The sequence below is a fragment of the Talpa europaea genome (genome assembly GCF_964194135.1).
Source record: "Talpa europaea genome assembly, chromosome: 1".
Lineage (NCBI taxonomy): Eukaryota > Metazoa > Chordata > Mammalia > Eulipotyphla > Talpidae > Talpa > Talpa europaea.
In genome coordinates this window covers 13,026,098-13,040,974 of record NC_140073.1, presented here as the reverse complement: position 1 = coordinate 13,040,974, position 14,877 = coordinate 13,026,098, and the positions used below count along the sequence as shown (strand labels likewise).

At 44.7% G+C, this 14,877-nt stretch overlaps 1 protein-coding gene across 5 annotated transcripts in view; it reads right to left on the bottom strand.

Annotated features, from left to right (window-relative positions):
- AMBRA1 (autophagy and beclin 1 regulator 1) overlaps positions 1-14,877 on the bottom strand; it is a gene marked incomplete at its 3' end in the record, with an annotated part of 131,325 nt that overhangs the window by 13,170 nt on the left and 103,278 nt on the right. For all 5 annotated transcript variants that reach the window (XM_084240841.1, XM_084240842.1, XM_084240843.1 and 2 more), the window contains 2 exons: positions 13,142-13,330; positions 12,202-12,356 (listed from right to left, as the gene is read on the bottom strand). In XM_084240841.1, the coding sequence (XP_084096967.1) occupies positions 12,202-12,356; positions 13,142-13,330 (344 nt within the window). The remainder of the gene's footprint in view (positions 1-12,201; positions 12,357-13,141; positions 13,331-14,877) is intronic.

The window sequence follows — 14,877 nt, the reverse complement described above, 5'->3', positions numbered from 1 at the left end:
CTTTTTTTTTCCCTTTTAGCCTCCTTAGATTTAAGTCAATAAAACAAGGATGAGCTTATCTGCCTTTACCTTCTTGAAGAATTAAGAAAAAAAAAACCGAGAACAAGAATGTGATTTAGAGAATAATATTAAAAAGGGAAATTAGGGTGGTATAATTATTTTTCTGGTTATCGTGCTGAGACTTGGGGAAAAAAAAGGAAAAGTAAAACTTGAGCTAAGGAGCCACTCCAATCAAACCCATTGCATCTCTGAAAGCCCTGGATTTGAGGACACTGTTGGCATACTTGGGCATCTGCCCGAGAGGCCTGCTCTGGGACCGTCTCTGGAATGGAGAAGGCAGCAGCACACTTGCTCAACACGTCGGCGTGCAGGATGCACTGTGAACCACCCTCCAGGTTTTGAGGTACTGAGCAACGGTGCCCAGGCGGGCTCATACACACTGCCAGAAGGCCCGCTACGGCCCTCAGGATGCTGTGTCCTACACATACGGAATTGTTTTAAGGCAGACGGCTCACTACTCCGTGGCTGCTGCATTCAGAGCCTCCCATGCCTTCTTCTGTCTGACTCACATCTAAATGTGATAGCAGTCAGGGCTCCCTAAGTCTTTGTTTTAACTGAGGAGACTACTAACCAAAAGCCCAATGCATTCTATGAATTTCTAAACCAGTCATCTAAAACATGGTTGCTTGACTTCTGGATCATCTCTTCTTTGCATGTATACATACCTGCCAGGAGCCTTGACCAAATTCACGGCTGCTACTCTCCACCAGTTTCACTGGCTAACTATCCAGGGAGACAGAAATACCACTTTCCCTCTGCACCTAGTCAACTCACTTTCTTCATATCAGGGGATGGGGTATGGTGCCTTCTTCCTTTCCACAGAGGCTTTCATCTTCTCAGAAGATTACTAGTGGTTTCTGTTCAACCTACAGGCTACACAGTTCAATATGACTTGGTAGACACATTGAAAGGACAAAGTGGTTGTGCTCAGATAATGTGGCTGGGATCACTTCATCTGTTTAACTTTCCTTCTCCCAAAGACCAGATGGTGGTGTGAGTGGGATATACCCAGAGTTAAGACGGGATGGGTGTTAATTTCAGTGTGCTGGATAAGGGAGCCTTGGTTTTGGCCTGTGAGAGCTCTGCATGGACCTTACAACAATCTCCCCTAAAGTCACAGTCGTCCATAATTGCAGGGAGTGGGCAAAGTGCTAGCGAAAGCAACCTTCCAACAAGGAAGATAATAAGATTAGTAAATCAGATGCTTGAAGGTTGTGCTGAGTTTTTTGACATGGTCTCAAAGGAATGAATAAACTCTTTTCTAGAAATGTTCCAGACCAAGAAAGAAGCAAATAAGCCTTTCACATGTCTCACAAATTTACTTTTATACTCTTGCTGCAGAGAGATTAACAAGCAAATACTATCAGTTTGCTTCTAAGTATAGGAACTCTCTTTGGGGACAAAGCCTTCAAAAGGCCAGTATGATGGATGACCCAGCTTAGGTGAGACAAGGTCAGAGGGATTGCAGAGAAGTAATTAAAGATGGAGACCCTTCAGGTCTTGCTGCACAGATATTCACAACCTCATGGCTAAGGAGTCATGGGGCATCGATTTGTCCTTTGGCTATGGCAGCCCCCGCCCCCTACCAGTCCTCAAACAGTGTTGAAAGGGCAGCTCCCCAGTGCCCATCTCCTCCAATGTTTGGATATTAGGCTAAATCCTGCTTTGTGGCAGAAAGCCAGAAAATGCCACGTGAAGATCAGCAGCCTCCAGGATCCCTGATAAGCACTTGCTTCTATCACTTTAATGTGGAGGCCGGCAGAGGGAGATGAGGGCAAAAGGTACAGGATGGGGTGGGGTGGTTAAGTGCTGATTTACAGATTGTGAAGGTCACCTGGTCAAATAGTTATTTCACATATGCTTGAAACGAAAGCATCATGGAGGAATAAAAAATGAGGCCCACTGTGAAACAACCCCCACCCCAAGGGGTGCAGTTTCCACTCCTTTTTCCAGTGGGGGTTTGATAGCCCTCAAAGCGCCTCACTGAGGGGAAATACTGGATACAATCAGTCCCAGAGATGAGAGAATACCTAGGCAGCAAGTTCCCTGCTGTTGAAAGATGGTTCTAGAGCTCCGTCTACCTCCTAACCGTTTATGGTTTTCGTCTTTTCAACTCAGTGACTGGGAGATCTGTGAGCCTCCTCACAGATTTCAGTGGAGACTGGCTCTGTGAGCCCAAAGTTCATCAGCGCAGGCAAGAAGAGATGGGGTAAAGGACCACTCTGGCCTTCACATAGAGGCACCCCAAATGTATCCCAAGTAAAGGTTTCCTTTATACTAGTCAGGCGCCCTGAAGCGCATCATGGGATATTAAGGACAAAGCTGGATGGCCCTGCCCCAAATCCCTCTTGCTTTCTGACAAAAGTGACACCCCATAAAGCTACAGCACCAAATTCCATTGTGCGGGAGGAGGATTATCAGAACCTGCAGACCCTTTGCAGGGTTGGATATAAAACCCAGCTGCTGATTCATGTTTGCAGAACCCTGGCTTCACCTGTCTCCGCTGCAGCTGTTCCTTGGTATATGACAAATGCTGACAGCAACCCCCCTCCCCAAGGCAAACTTCTCATTTCTGTCTAACATCTATGAAGGGAATTGGAATCAATATGCTAGAAGGAAAACATTTTCTAGATTCAGTGCAGTCTTAGCACGTCAATAGGGAGTGAGTCAGGTCACCAAGATCTTTATGGTGCTAAGGGAGTGGGAGAAGATAATGATTCCTCCACCTCTGGGGGCCAAGACAATCTCTTGTACTGCTTACCCTTCCGTCCCTCAAGCTCTAATAGGAAGCAGGAGCAAAAGAAAACAGTTCTCAGATCAAAATCAAAGGAGTCTTGTTTCTTGTTCAAAGACAGACAGAAAAAGAATGAGAGGCAACCAGAGGAGCTCAGTGGGAAACCTTCCTCTCCATCCTTTTAAAATTTAGAGCAAAAAAAGTATTGTTGCCCTCAACAAGAAGCTTCTTTTCCATCTCGTGTCAATAAAGCTCAAGCCATTAGTCCAAGCAGCAAACGGCAATGCTCAGATCAGTCAGATAAGAAGCTAAAAGAAAAAATTTTGTGGTTCTCTTGTTTAGATTGGAGCATATCATTTATAAGGCTGGAACCCGGTCTTGGTGACAAGAGGCCGAGAGCAGCCAGCAGACATTCCTTGTTGTAACTAAGACTATGGAAGCCAGGTGGAGGCAGGGGACACTTGGAATCTGAGGTTGGCAGGACCACGGGAGAAAACGCAACCCAGGTGCTTTGAGGAAGAAGGGAAATGTGTGGAGATACGCCTTCCGGGTAGCGATGGGAATCACGGGAGGCGTTTAAGCTGCTAGAGAGGGTCGGATACTAGAAAAGAATCAGCTCTCTGGGAACAGGGAAAAATCAATGAAAGGCAGATACTAAGAGACAGCTGACCTTTTTACTGGAATGGATGGCTACACATCTTGTCACAGACTGAGAAATGCACACTCCCAGAGCAGGCACTGGAGGGACTCTACAATCATCTTCTTTCAAGCTGCTGATTTGCTTAGATTCATGAATTATTAGTTCCTTCATTCCTAGGATAATCTGATGGTTTTTCACAAACTCTTTCACTGTCTCCAAGTCTCTTTATCTTCTACTTTGGAGTTTAAAGCTCATAGAATGTTGATGTAAGTTTTAAAGTGGTTATATTTTAAAACAAGAATCAGAATATCAAGTCACCTCACTCTCCCCGTTATTCAACTGCAACAGGAACAACTCTGCCTAGATCACGCATGCAAACCAAACCTCCCACAACAAGAAGAGCAAATTAACTCCTTTTAGTAACCCTTTGGAGTTCATTTGATAATTGGCTGCCTTGCAGTCATTTTGAGCCAAATTCCTGCAACCTGTTGAGACCTATAAATTTTGTCATACTCATGTATCTTGCTCAAAGAGATCCCAAGGAGAGTCAGAGGACAAGATTTTTGTTTTTCAATTGGCCTAATGCTTTCCAAAGGTCATTCCTGGCCATTAGGATCAAAACAGAGATTAATTCAGCTGAGGGATTTACTTCTGTGCTGGATGGAGTATGCAGGCACTTCAGGCCCTCAAAATTCAAATGATCACTTCCCCATATTCCCACATCTTTGAGCACAATTTCTCAAACTTCCTTGGCTCTCTAAATGTCAAAGGGCAGCCAAATGAAGCTGCTGTAGATATTCACCTAGGATAACAGTCTTTCAATAGATGATCCATAGTTTTGGGAAGGCGAAAGTTCCTACTTTCAGCTACTACAAATGCAAGAATTGATTCTCCTACAAATTCTTGGGCTGGGGGGAGGGCACCCAAAATGTTATGCTTTTCACTTTTGAAATTCTTCACTAAGAATCTCTCACCCTGTTTCAGTGCTGCAGCAAGAAACCTGAGGACTCACTGACACCAGGCAGACTTATAGGACAGTCCTGATTTTCAGGATTATCTTATTAAAAAACTTTCCTTCAAGTACTATTTACTGGGCAACAGGCTAGGCACACTGATGGAGGTGACAAGCAGAGGTATTTGTTCACCTGTGGGTAGGAAATACACGGTACACAAGGTTTCAAAGTGATACACATTCTGGGAAAAAATGCCAAGTGTTTGCTATGTGCAATGCACAGTGGAGCCTGGGGATACAGGGGTGAAAAGGCCAATCAAAAAGTCAGCCTATTGGGGCCTCCCTGGTGGCGCAAGGGGTTAAGTTCCGCACTATGAAGCAATCCACGGCCTCTGCAGCACAAGTTTGATCCCGGGCTGGCCAGGGAGCAACCCACAGGGCGCAGCAGACCTCTCCTTTCTCTCCCACTGCTCCCCTCAGCAGTGTATTTCAGTGGATCTGCGTGTTCTGTTCCCCACTCTGTCTCTGGTGAATCCTCTCATTCCTCCCCGCATCTCTGGCCTGTACCCCAGCTCTTGTGTGCATAAATAAATCTTTAATAATAAAAAAAAAAGTCAGCCTGTTAGTAACACACGTGCAGGGACCAGGTTCATCTATTCACGGCTGTCTTTTCAGCCCGAGCAAAGTAGCTGGCCCGTGGTAGGGGCTCAGTAAAATGTTGTTGAGCTGAAATAGTAAAATGCAGCACAGACTTTACTTAAAGGCCATAGAGGAAAGTTTGAGAATTGGAGGAATCTGTCATGGAAAAATTTGCCTAAACTAATGGCTCTGACTGCAGCTCTGTTATTTTTAAGTTTTATCTTGCCCCCTCCCTTCTCTGACAAATCACATCAGAGACACCCCTGACTTCGCCCATGCCCCCTCCCCTTTTCTACAATGTGCTGAAGAAAGGAACTTTTTGAGGATAGAAGCTTTGTACCACATCTCAGAAGTCAACTTTAAGATAATTGCAGCGGAAGCAGCTTTTAATCAACTGACAGGCAGCTTTAAGAAAATTAATGAGGACAAAATCTTAGGAAGGAGTAAATCATTTCTGACAACAAAGCTGTCTCTCTTTTATCCCAATCTCCCCTTGAAGAAATGGTACCCTTCCAGGATACAAAAATAAAATATCTTTATTTTTGGCATTTGCCACTCCCAAGGCCAGACAAGATTAAGAAGAAGCTCAGTTGCCTTCAATTTCTGGAGACTATGGATTGAACTCGAGTTCTAGGTCACTTTTGAAAATAAAATTTTTAGAAACTAGGAAAGTATAGGTGACTGACTGGATTATATCACAGGCTAAATTGAGGGCAGGCAGGCAGCCATAGTGAAGATTACATATTGAAGAATTCAGCTAGGACAGGCTAAAAGAGCCTGTAGGGGTGAAGTTACACACTTGCTGGTCAGTGCTGACAGCATTGGATACCCATCATGACCAGGACCTAAGCAGTAACTGTTATGACTAATTAGAGCATTCTGGATATTTCCTATGGCTCAATTTTACAAATTTATTTAATTTTTAAAAAAAGATTTATTTATTTATACAAGTATTGGACACAGTCAGAAGCGCAGGAGGGTGAGAGAAATCACCAGAGACAGAGCAGGGAACAGAACAGGCAGAACGACGAAGTACACTGCTGAGGGGAGCAGTGAGCGGCAGGAGAGGTCTGTGCCATGTGGGGCCCTCACCTGGTGGCCGGGGATCGAACTGGCGCTGCAGAGGCTGCGGGCAGCTTCGCAACCCAGCGTTCAATCACTGCGCCACCCGGGAGGCCCCATTTTTACAAATTTAAAAGAAAAATCACTATCACTGGGATCTGTAAAGATGGCTGTGAAATGGTATGAAAGTCAACTAATGTTTCCTTATAGCTGGGTTGACAATAAGCTATCCATTAAAAAGCATCGCAGTGATGTCCTCCATCCAAGGATAATAGTGAGTTGAGTATTGGAAAAAGGAATTCAAGAAATATGCCTTCAGATGTGGAAGGGTCTGGGAAGAAAGAAAACTATTGCTTCTCACTTTTTAAGCCAAAGCTTCATGGTATTCTATAGCACATAGGCAAAGCAAAGTCAGCTGTGGAAGGCAGAGGATTTAATCAGAACTGGCAAAGGTCTCACTGCACTAGCCATTAACGTCTGCTGAGTAGCATCACTAGGATGCTAGCAGTATGATCCAAATACTCAGTTTCTCAACTTCCTGAGTATGTGAAAAACTTGGTTAATAGGAGTCACAGACGTAAACCAAGTGAGATTATAGCAAGAGATGCGTTGAGAGCACAGAGGAAAAGAGTAACAGCTATATTGACTGTTAAGGTCCACCTAGACTCTCCATGCATTCAGTGACGGATTCTCAATCTTGCGCGAGTGCAGTCATCTGGAAATCTGGTCAAACAAGTATAGCTGGGCCTCCACCCACAGAGTTTCTGATTCAGCAAGTCTACATTTGTTAAATTCTCTGTGATGTTAATAAAGCTACACACTGAGTACTGCCCAGTTAAAGTAGGTCGTAAAACACGGCAACAGAACCGCTTCCTTCCCTGCTCCCTAGGACCTGCCGCGGATGAGAGGGATGCGTACCTCTAGGTTAGAGCTCTAACGCTGTACAAAGTATACAGGATAGTGCATCACTGAGCAGTACTCTCAGGGTCAGGAAACTGTCGAAGCGGAGTAAGAGAAAAATAGAAGAGGGAGAGAGAAGAGGGGGAATGAGAGAGGGACAGGCTTTTCCCAACACCCCCCCCCCAAAGTAGTGTTTGGCCCCTCAACCCTTGAAACTGTTTCAGTGCAGAGGCACAAAGAAAAAGCTTTCAATAAAATTGACTCCAGTTTTGAGTCTTTGCCTTAGAGCACAGAACGCCATTCCAAGGTAAAAGAACTAAACTGCTGTCTGTCTTGGAACGTCTTTCCCTCACCCAAGTCAAATGAAGGGGTCTGCTGTACAAGCAGGTACAGGGTAGACAAAGGAGAGTCCCAGAACCCTCAATGCTCTCTCAGGGAATCAGGTACACAGGCAGGGATGCTGGCAAGCCCCCCAAGAACATCTGTGAGAGAATCTAGGAGATTTCTTTTCCCTAGGCTCTCTCTGGCATTCTCTCATGGCCTCGCCCCCTCTGCAGTCACTCATCCTTTCGCAGCCATCCTCTGCCTCTGCGTGACGCCGCCCTTATATCCCTTGTCTCTAGGCTCAAGTGTACACACTTACGCATGCCCACACCCATACTCCAGGTGTCCACCATCAGGTACGTGTGCCCCGAGCCCACACTCCCAAGTGCCTCCTGCATCAACATGATCAAGGTCTTAGGTGATAGCCACAGAGGCCAGTGGCATAAAAAGCCTGATTATTTCATTTACCCTTTTGCCAAGATAACCAGCGAAGACAAACAGGCAGTGGTGAGAACCAAGCAACTAGTACCTCTGGGATCTGTAGGGGTTAGCATGCTGAGGCTCCTTGCCTGCTCTGATACCACATACGGACTTACAATCCCCACCTGCTGGCGGGGGGGTTAGTCTATGCATCTGGGAGAAAGCGTATACACCATCTATTCTTGTGTTGAAATCTCTGATCTTAGTCCTTGTTTTCTAGCTCAAAATGCCTTGGCATGTCACCCCCAACTCTGGGTACCGACTTTTGCCCCATTTCTAGGTAAAATAGCATTTATTACTGATATAATTGAAAGAACAGTTTGGTATATGACTATTTCTGGCTTCATTAGTAATTTTGTATTTTTGTTATTATGCTTTCACTTGGTTACAACTGAAGTTAAAATGTGCAAGTTGCCACTATTTTAGAAAAGTAATTGCTGGTCTCTTTTACAATATTGTGCCTTGTTCCAATTAGAAAATGAAAGCAGAGAGGGAACACAGGCAGTTTCGAGTTCTGAGAATTCAGCAAAACTTCACTTCAGCAATCCTTAAATGCTTAACTTAAAAAATAAAACAGAAATTAACATAAAGCTTTCCCTGGCTCAAGTATAAGGGAGTCAGGCAGAAAACAAGCCCCTGCGTCATACAGCAGCATGACCAGCCTGAAGGCGCTTCAGATGGACGGAGGGAAGGGGGAGATAAAATATGTGCCCAGTCTTGTTTTTTCCTGATTCTCCAGTCATCTTAAAATTGGGAAGACTAAGCTTAGCCTCAGAAGGGAAATATCAAAAAAGGATCCTAGAAACAAGGACAAAAATGAAAATGACTCAACACAGGGAAGAAAGGAACCCAGCAGACAGACATTCAAGGGAGAGCCCTGGAAAGCAGCAATGCTGAGAAGAGATGGGAGGTGAAGCACAGGCAGGCAAGCAGCTGAGAGTCTGGTAGGAAATAGAGCACACCATTGTGCCTGCAACAGAAGTAGCAGAGGGTCAAAGCAACCAGAAGTAAACTGAAGACCTTGTCTCTGCCTTGTTGCAGAGGCTGAGGGCAGAAACCTAAAATGAAGAAAATAATCATTAAGAACAGCAGTCCTCAAACTCAAGTGTCTTACAAGCTTCACCTGGAAAGCTTGTTTTCCAAATACAAATACCTGGGCCCCTTCTCACCCCATGCTTATTCTGATTTTAGTTCTGAAGTGGAGTCTGTATTTTGACAAGGACCCCAGTATTCCAAAGCAGGTTGTCCAGCGGGCAGTTTGCGATGCACTGATTCAGAAGTCTGAAGAACTGCTTTAGAATAAGTATGCCAAGGCTAATAGCAATTAGCAATTCATTTTCAGAAGAGTTTTCATAGGGGATTGTGTAAGAGATCATCTCTTGGGGAGAGATGTCACTTAGTGGGAATTAAATTAAGGCAAGTTAATACTCTGGAGGATGGTCTCCTGGGGAATGTCTATTGGCCCAAGTTTTCTGCTCTGAAAATCACCACAGTGAATTCCAAGAGATGACACCAAAGAGAAGAGAATTCTGGGTAGAGAAGCTTTCAGACAGGCCCATCACCAGCAAAAGCATCCCATTAAGGACAGGGCTTGACATTAAGATGGAGACACCCACCTACACTTACCTGTGCAAAGAGGGAGATGCTTTACTGCCCCTTGCTCCCCGATCTCAGACAAAAATGCACTTCTTGCCTTAAAGGGTTCATACAGCGCAGCTACCCAAAAAAAAAGTGGTGTCTTCCCTTCCACCAATGACTGAATTCAAGGACATTTTGTTGAGTGCTTTGGTGCCTTTGGACATAAGGGGCAACTGACACCTGGGAAACTAGAAACCTTTAAAACCTTTCGGGGTTTTAAAGGTGGCCTGAGGGGACACAAGATGAGTAAAACCTAGAGAGACTTTGGCCTGTTTCTTGGGTGAGAGAATACGTCCCAAACGGGAGCTTTCCAGTTACTTCAGTGCCCTCTCCTAAGTGGCAGATGGTGCCTGTTGAGAATCAAAAAAGCCTCACTGGGAGGCCTGAGAAATTGCTCTTGTCATGAGGCATGGAGCAGCTGGCTAGCTGCCGTGAGCCCTTAGCAGGGCAGCAATGGACTGCCACATCGCCTCAGCAGACTCCTCCAACTGCATTCCCAGAGCTGCCAGCCCCATATGTGACAGCATCTTGGCTTTTGCTTTGTAGCTATTTGTCATTAGCCAGATGTTTCTGGCTACTTATGGAAAAGAGGAACCTTGCTAGGATGGAGGACTGGTTGGCCGTGCCCAGAAGTTGGGCAGAGGTCCTGGCTTCCGGAAAAGGCTGGATATGTCCATTAGTGTTGTCAAAATCAGATCCTCTCTATTAATGATTATAAACAATTATACACAATTATGCAGGAGGGATAGAAGAACAGCTGTTAGGCCAGGATTCTAGGTGGTGAAAAGCAGAAAACAGGTACTTTTTACCACCCAAATCTGCTTAAGATAAGCAAAATAAGAATGTGTAAACTAAAATTCAACTTCTACCCTCAAATATCTGGAAAAAAAAAATAGGTTTAATGAATGTCCCACGAAGTCCTCTCCTAATCACTCAATGTCAAATATTTCCAAAGTCATATAGAATTCAAGAATCGGAATGTTCCTGTCATTATGACATCAAGAGCAGAGAATGCCTTGTTTCTACCCTTTCAGAGGCTTGGTGGGACACGATGTCAACCATCAATGGTTCTGCTAATCACCACCTAGAAATACAAGGAGGGTGCTTTTCCTGAGACTTTCTTTCACTCATTCAGCTTCTCCTAAATGCCATGTTCCCTATCAGGTACTTATACTTCAGAAAGATTACATAGTCACAGTCTCTGGTCTTAAGGAGCTCAGAGCCCAAGAGAGGAGAACGACATGACTGCAGCTGGGTGTGGTGAGTGTTAACACAAGCTTGTGTATGAGGAATAGTGGCAGCATAAGGAGGGAGTAACCAATCAGTCTAGGAAGATTCCACAGCAGGGGACGAGCTTGTGGGCAGCTGGGGATGAGGGGGAGGAGGCAGTCAAGGTAAAGGCACACTAGCAGGAAAGATACTGAATTGAGGGTGCTTAAAAAATGGCTCAGAAGCGTTAGAGAGAGAGTCCTTGTAGGAGAGAGCAGGGGAGAATAGGCTAGAGAGACCACACCAGGCCACCAACTTTCTATTGCTTTGTACATAATGGGTCTTATCCCTAGATTTTTCTTTAAAACAAATACTTCCCATTCTAGGAATTCAACAAATACCTACATGCCGAGCACTAAAAGAGGGGCCCTGGGGGATAGGCCCCTAAAGAACTTACACCAAACCTAATTGTGGGGATTAAATATACACACCACACAGCTAAAGAAAAGACAACACATAAACAAGTGCATAAAACTATAAATGGCACAGGCTACACAAAGTGCTAAGGGAATTCACAGGTTCTTAGTTTGAGACAGACCTTAAATACCATTTAATTAGAGAACTGTTCAAACGTTTGACTCTCCTTGACAAATCCTTGCCAAATGAGGCCCCATGGGATGCGGGAAGCTTAGTTAGGCCCCGGTCTGGTCGAGTCCAGAGGTCACGAACCCCACAGTACCCAGAACGCTTTATGGCAGTGCCAGAGAGGAAAGCCTTTGCCATGAGAATATCCTACAAGGACCTTTCTCTGCTGAGGTAACGACAAGACGGTTAAGAGAGAAGAGCTGCCCAAAGTCCTCATCTTTCATCACAACACAACCCACAGAGAACATTTTATATATACTATTTGTTGCTTTTTATAGCTTCCTCAAAAGATGTATTTTTTTAAAGGTTTATTTATTTATGCATACACGAACTGGGGTATAGGCCAGAGGTTCAAGGGTGAGAGGATTTACCAGAGACAGAGTTGGGAGCAGAACACGCAGATCTACTGAAATACACCTGCAAAGGAGCGGGTAAAACAGGAGAGGTCTGCTGTGCCATGTGGGTCAGCTCCCTGACTGGCCTGGGATCGAACTTAGGCTGTAGTGGCTGGTAGCAGCTTGATAGTGCTGTGTCTTTAACCCCTGCGCCACCAGGGAGACCCCCTCAAAAGATATATTTTTAAGCATAAATATTTCACTGGGTTCATTATGTATCTCCAGACTAAAGGTCTTATGTTGTGGAAAAGAAACATTCAGTTTGGTTTTTGGCCAAAGACATTTTCAGGCCTCTAGAGAACTCAGTTCATGATCTAGGGTATGAGAAGCCACTGCCTTCCAGTAGTCCAGAACTTCCCCAAGTGAAGCCTGCTGGCTGTGGATAGGCTGGACTGGAGTTTCTCCTCATTCCTTATAGCATGACGATCTCTGGTCCTGGCTGGGAGATAAGATCGTTGTCCTTCATTACTCTGCCAAGCCAGGAAAGCTGCCCAACAGTGGGGGCACAAATAGTGGCACTCACCCTCATAGAGGTCTCACCGCCGTGGGCCTGCTGCAGCCTGAAGACCTGGGCCACCATGTGCTCCGTGGAGGGGTGCAGCAGGATCCTTCGTGAGGCTAGACCCACCATTACGTATCGGCCCATTGGGGACAGGCTCACTGAAATGGCATTGGGACCTGAGGGCCAACAGGACAGAGAGACATCATCCAGAGTTCTTGCCATTCCAAGGAAATAATTTTCATTCTTAATCTTTTCTCCCCACCCCCCCAATCTTTACCTTCATTTGTCACTCTGGGATTATCTTACAGGACTGTAGTGAGAAGTAAATTGAGAAGGCATGTAAAGTATTGAGTATTATGTTGGTATGTAGAAAGTATGTGATAAAGTGATATGCCATAATTACTATTTTGAAACCTATCTTTTTACTTTATACATTATGAACATTCTTCTATCATTAAATATTTTTCTAGGCATGCTTTAAAGCCAAATAGTATCTTCTTATCAATGCACACCATCATTTATTTAAGCAACTCTACAATTTGGTATTTTTTTCTGATAAATAACACTGCTGTGAACATCCTTGTATAATCAATCTTTGTAGAGTTTTCTGATTATTTCTTAAGAAAAGTGGCATTGCTGGATCAAAGAGAACATATATTTTGCCTTACAGTGTGTGACTGTGCCCACCCCCTCAAGCCATGACCAAAGCATCTCCCTTATTCCTGGCTGTCACACCAGAAACATGTTCATGATGCTATAGTGGTAGGGAGGACTCATACTGTGAGAGTCTTCTACAGTGCTACTGGTCAAGACCCTTGTAAAGCAATCTTCCTTAGGCCTGTGTCCAGTGAAGCCAGGGTGGTATGCCCATCACTCCCACCTAAGCCATGCCTCACCTAGGGATGCCCATTGCCAAGGTACCAGCATTCCTCTGTCACTAGCTGGGCTTCCTATCCCTTACCAAATCGCTTGGTGTAGAGCATTTCACCCAGATTATGGGGGGCCAAGGAGTATACTGCCAGGATGCCTTCATCGGGAAAACCCCTTTGGCTGCTAGGGATGAAAGCTGCCAGGAGCTGGCCATCTGCAGAAATATCACAGCTGGCATCATTGTAGATCTTGCAGTTCTGCACCAGCACATTCACGGAGGCTGCATCAAAGAAAGAAAAGAGGGTAAAAATGTTTGGAGATGATTATGAAAAATTCTGGGACAACAAAGAAATTCAGGGGCCTTCCTAAGGACCTGAATGCTCTGCAGACATGCTAAAGGCTGCCTTGTCAATCAAATTAAAATGTCATGGAACAAGAAACACAAGAGCAGGAATGATACATCTCGTCTACCACTTTAATAGGAAACTACAGATAGTCAATATAACTACAACCACCTGCTGAGTTCTAGTTCACGCTTAGGAAACATCATTTGAGAGATGAGATAAGGAAAAATTATTAAAAATTGCTCCTGGAGAGCCACTCAACAGCTATTACTGTCCGAAAGATCAAAAGCAAGATGAATGAAAATGTCAACTGATTCTAGAAAAAGGTGATACAGGTAAATAGCTCTGGGAGCAAGAATGTTACTCCACACCTGCTGCTATGTGATCTTAGAGAATGAAGTCATTTCAAAAATTTGTGTCTTTCTCATTTAAGAGACTGCAACATTTAGGGACTCAATCTTCTGGATAGCTCCTTGCTAACACCAATCCCTAACTCTACAAGGAGAGGATAAAGAGGAGCAAAGCCCAGGCCTGGCTGGATGGCTGGGCTCTTTTTATTTCCCATTATGCTCTATGCTTTGTACCTCATTCAAACCATAAGCCAGTGTCCGTGGGCAGCTGCAGTTTGCATTTAGCTGTTAATGAGAATAAAGTACAGGGCCAGCCAGGCAGCAGGTTCTGTAAAGGCAGTAATGAAGGAATGTCTCTTGGTGGGGAGAATCTGCTCCATGCGATGGGACTAATGAGAGATGGTGGCCAGCACCAGCACTGTGCTTGCATGCTTTGTTTCAAGTTCCCTTGAATCCCTCTATGAGGTCCACAGTACAATTTCCTGCCAGGAGAAGTGGGCTTAAACACATCATGGGCTTAAGCAGAACAGCACGGCACATCCAAAGGGACCAAGTTCCTCTGGGCTTTGTCTCATTTACATCAACTTCATGTGCTTATGCAAAGAGACATTTTACTCTAGTTTGAAGGCTATTACTTGGATTTCCATTGTCAGAGGCATTATGCGAAACAGAAAAAAGGGAGAAATGGCCAGTTGAGCTGCCTTCCACAGAGTCGGGGAGATCTACTCCAGTAAGCCAAAAGGTAAGACCCGGGAGGTCAACCCTATGAGGTTTCCACAAGAAAGTACTTAAGGAAAACAAAGAATTGCTTTTCAAGGGCCTTTAGGCTTACGGGATCAAGGACTCAGAGTGATTTCTAAAACTCTATATTCATCCCCCCTTTCCCTATATGTGTTGTTAATGAAGCCACACAGATGACAGAGTAGACCAAAAAAGACATCAGAACACATTGATTAGGCTATTGTGCCAACTCTCGGGGGATGACACCTACAGCACTATTACACATAAAACCGAGGAGGGACCACAAGGATGGTTCTGTTTGCTAACTAATAAAATAATGACATCCAAACACTCGTTGCTATCACCATTAGGGCTCTGTACTGTTCAACTTCCAACCCACCATCTGCTCTAGC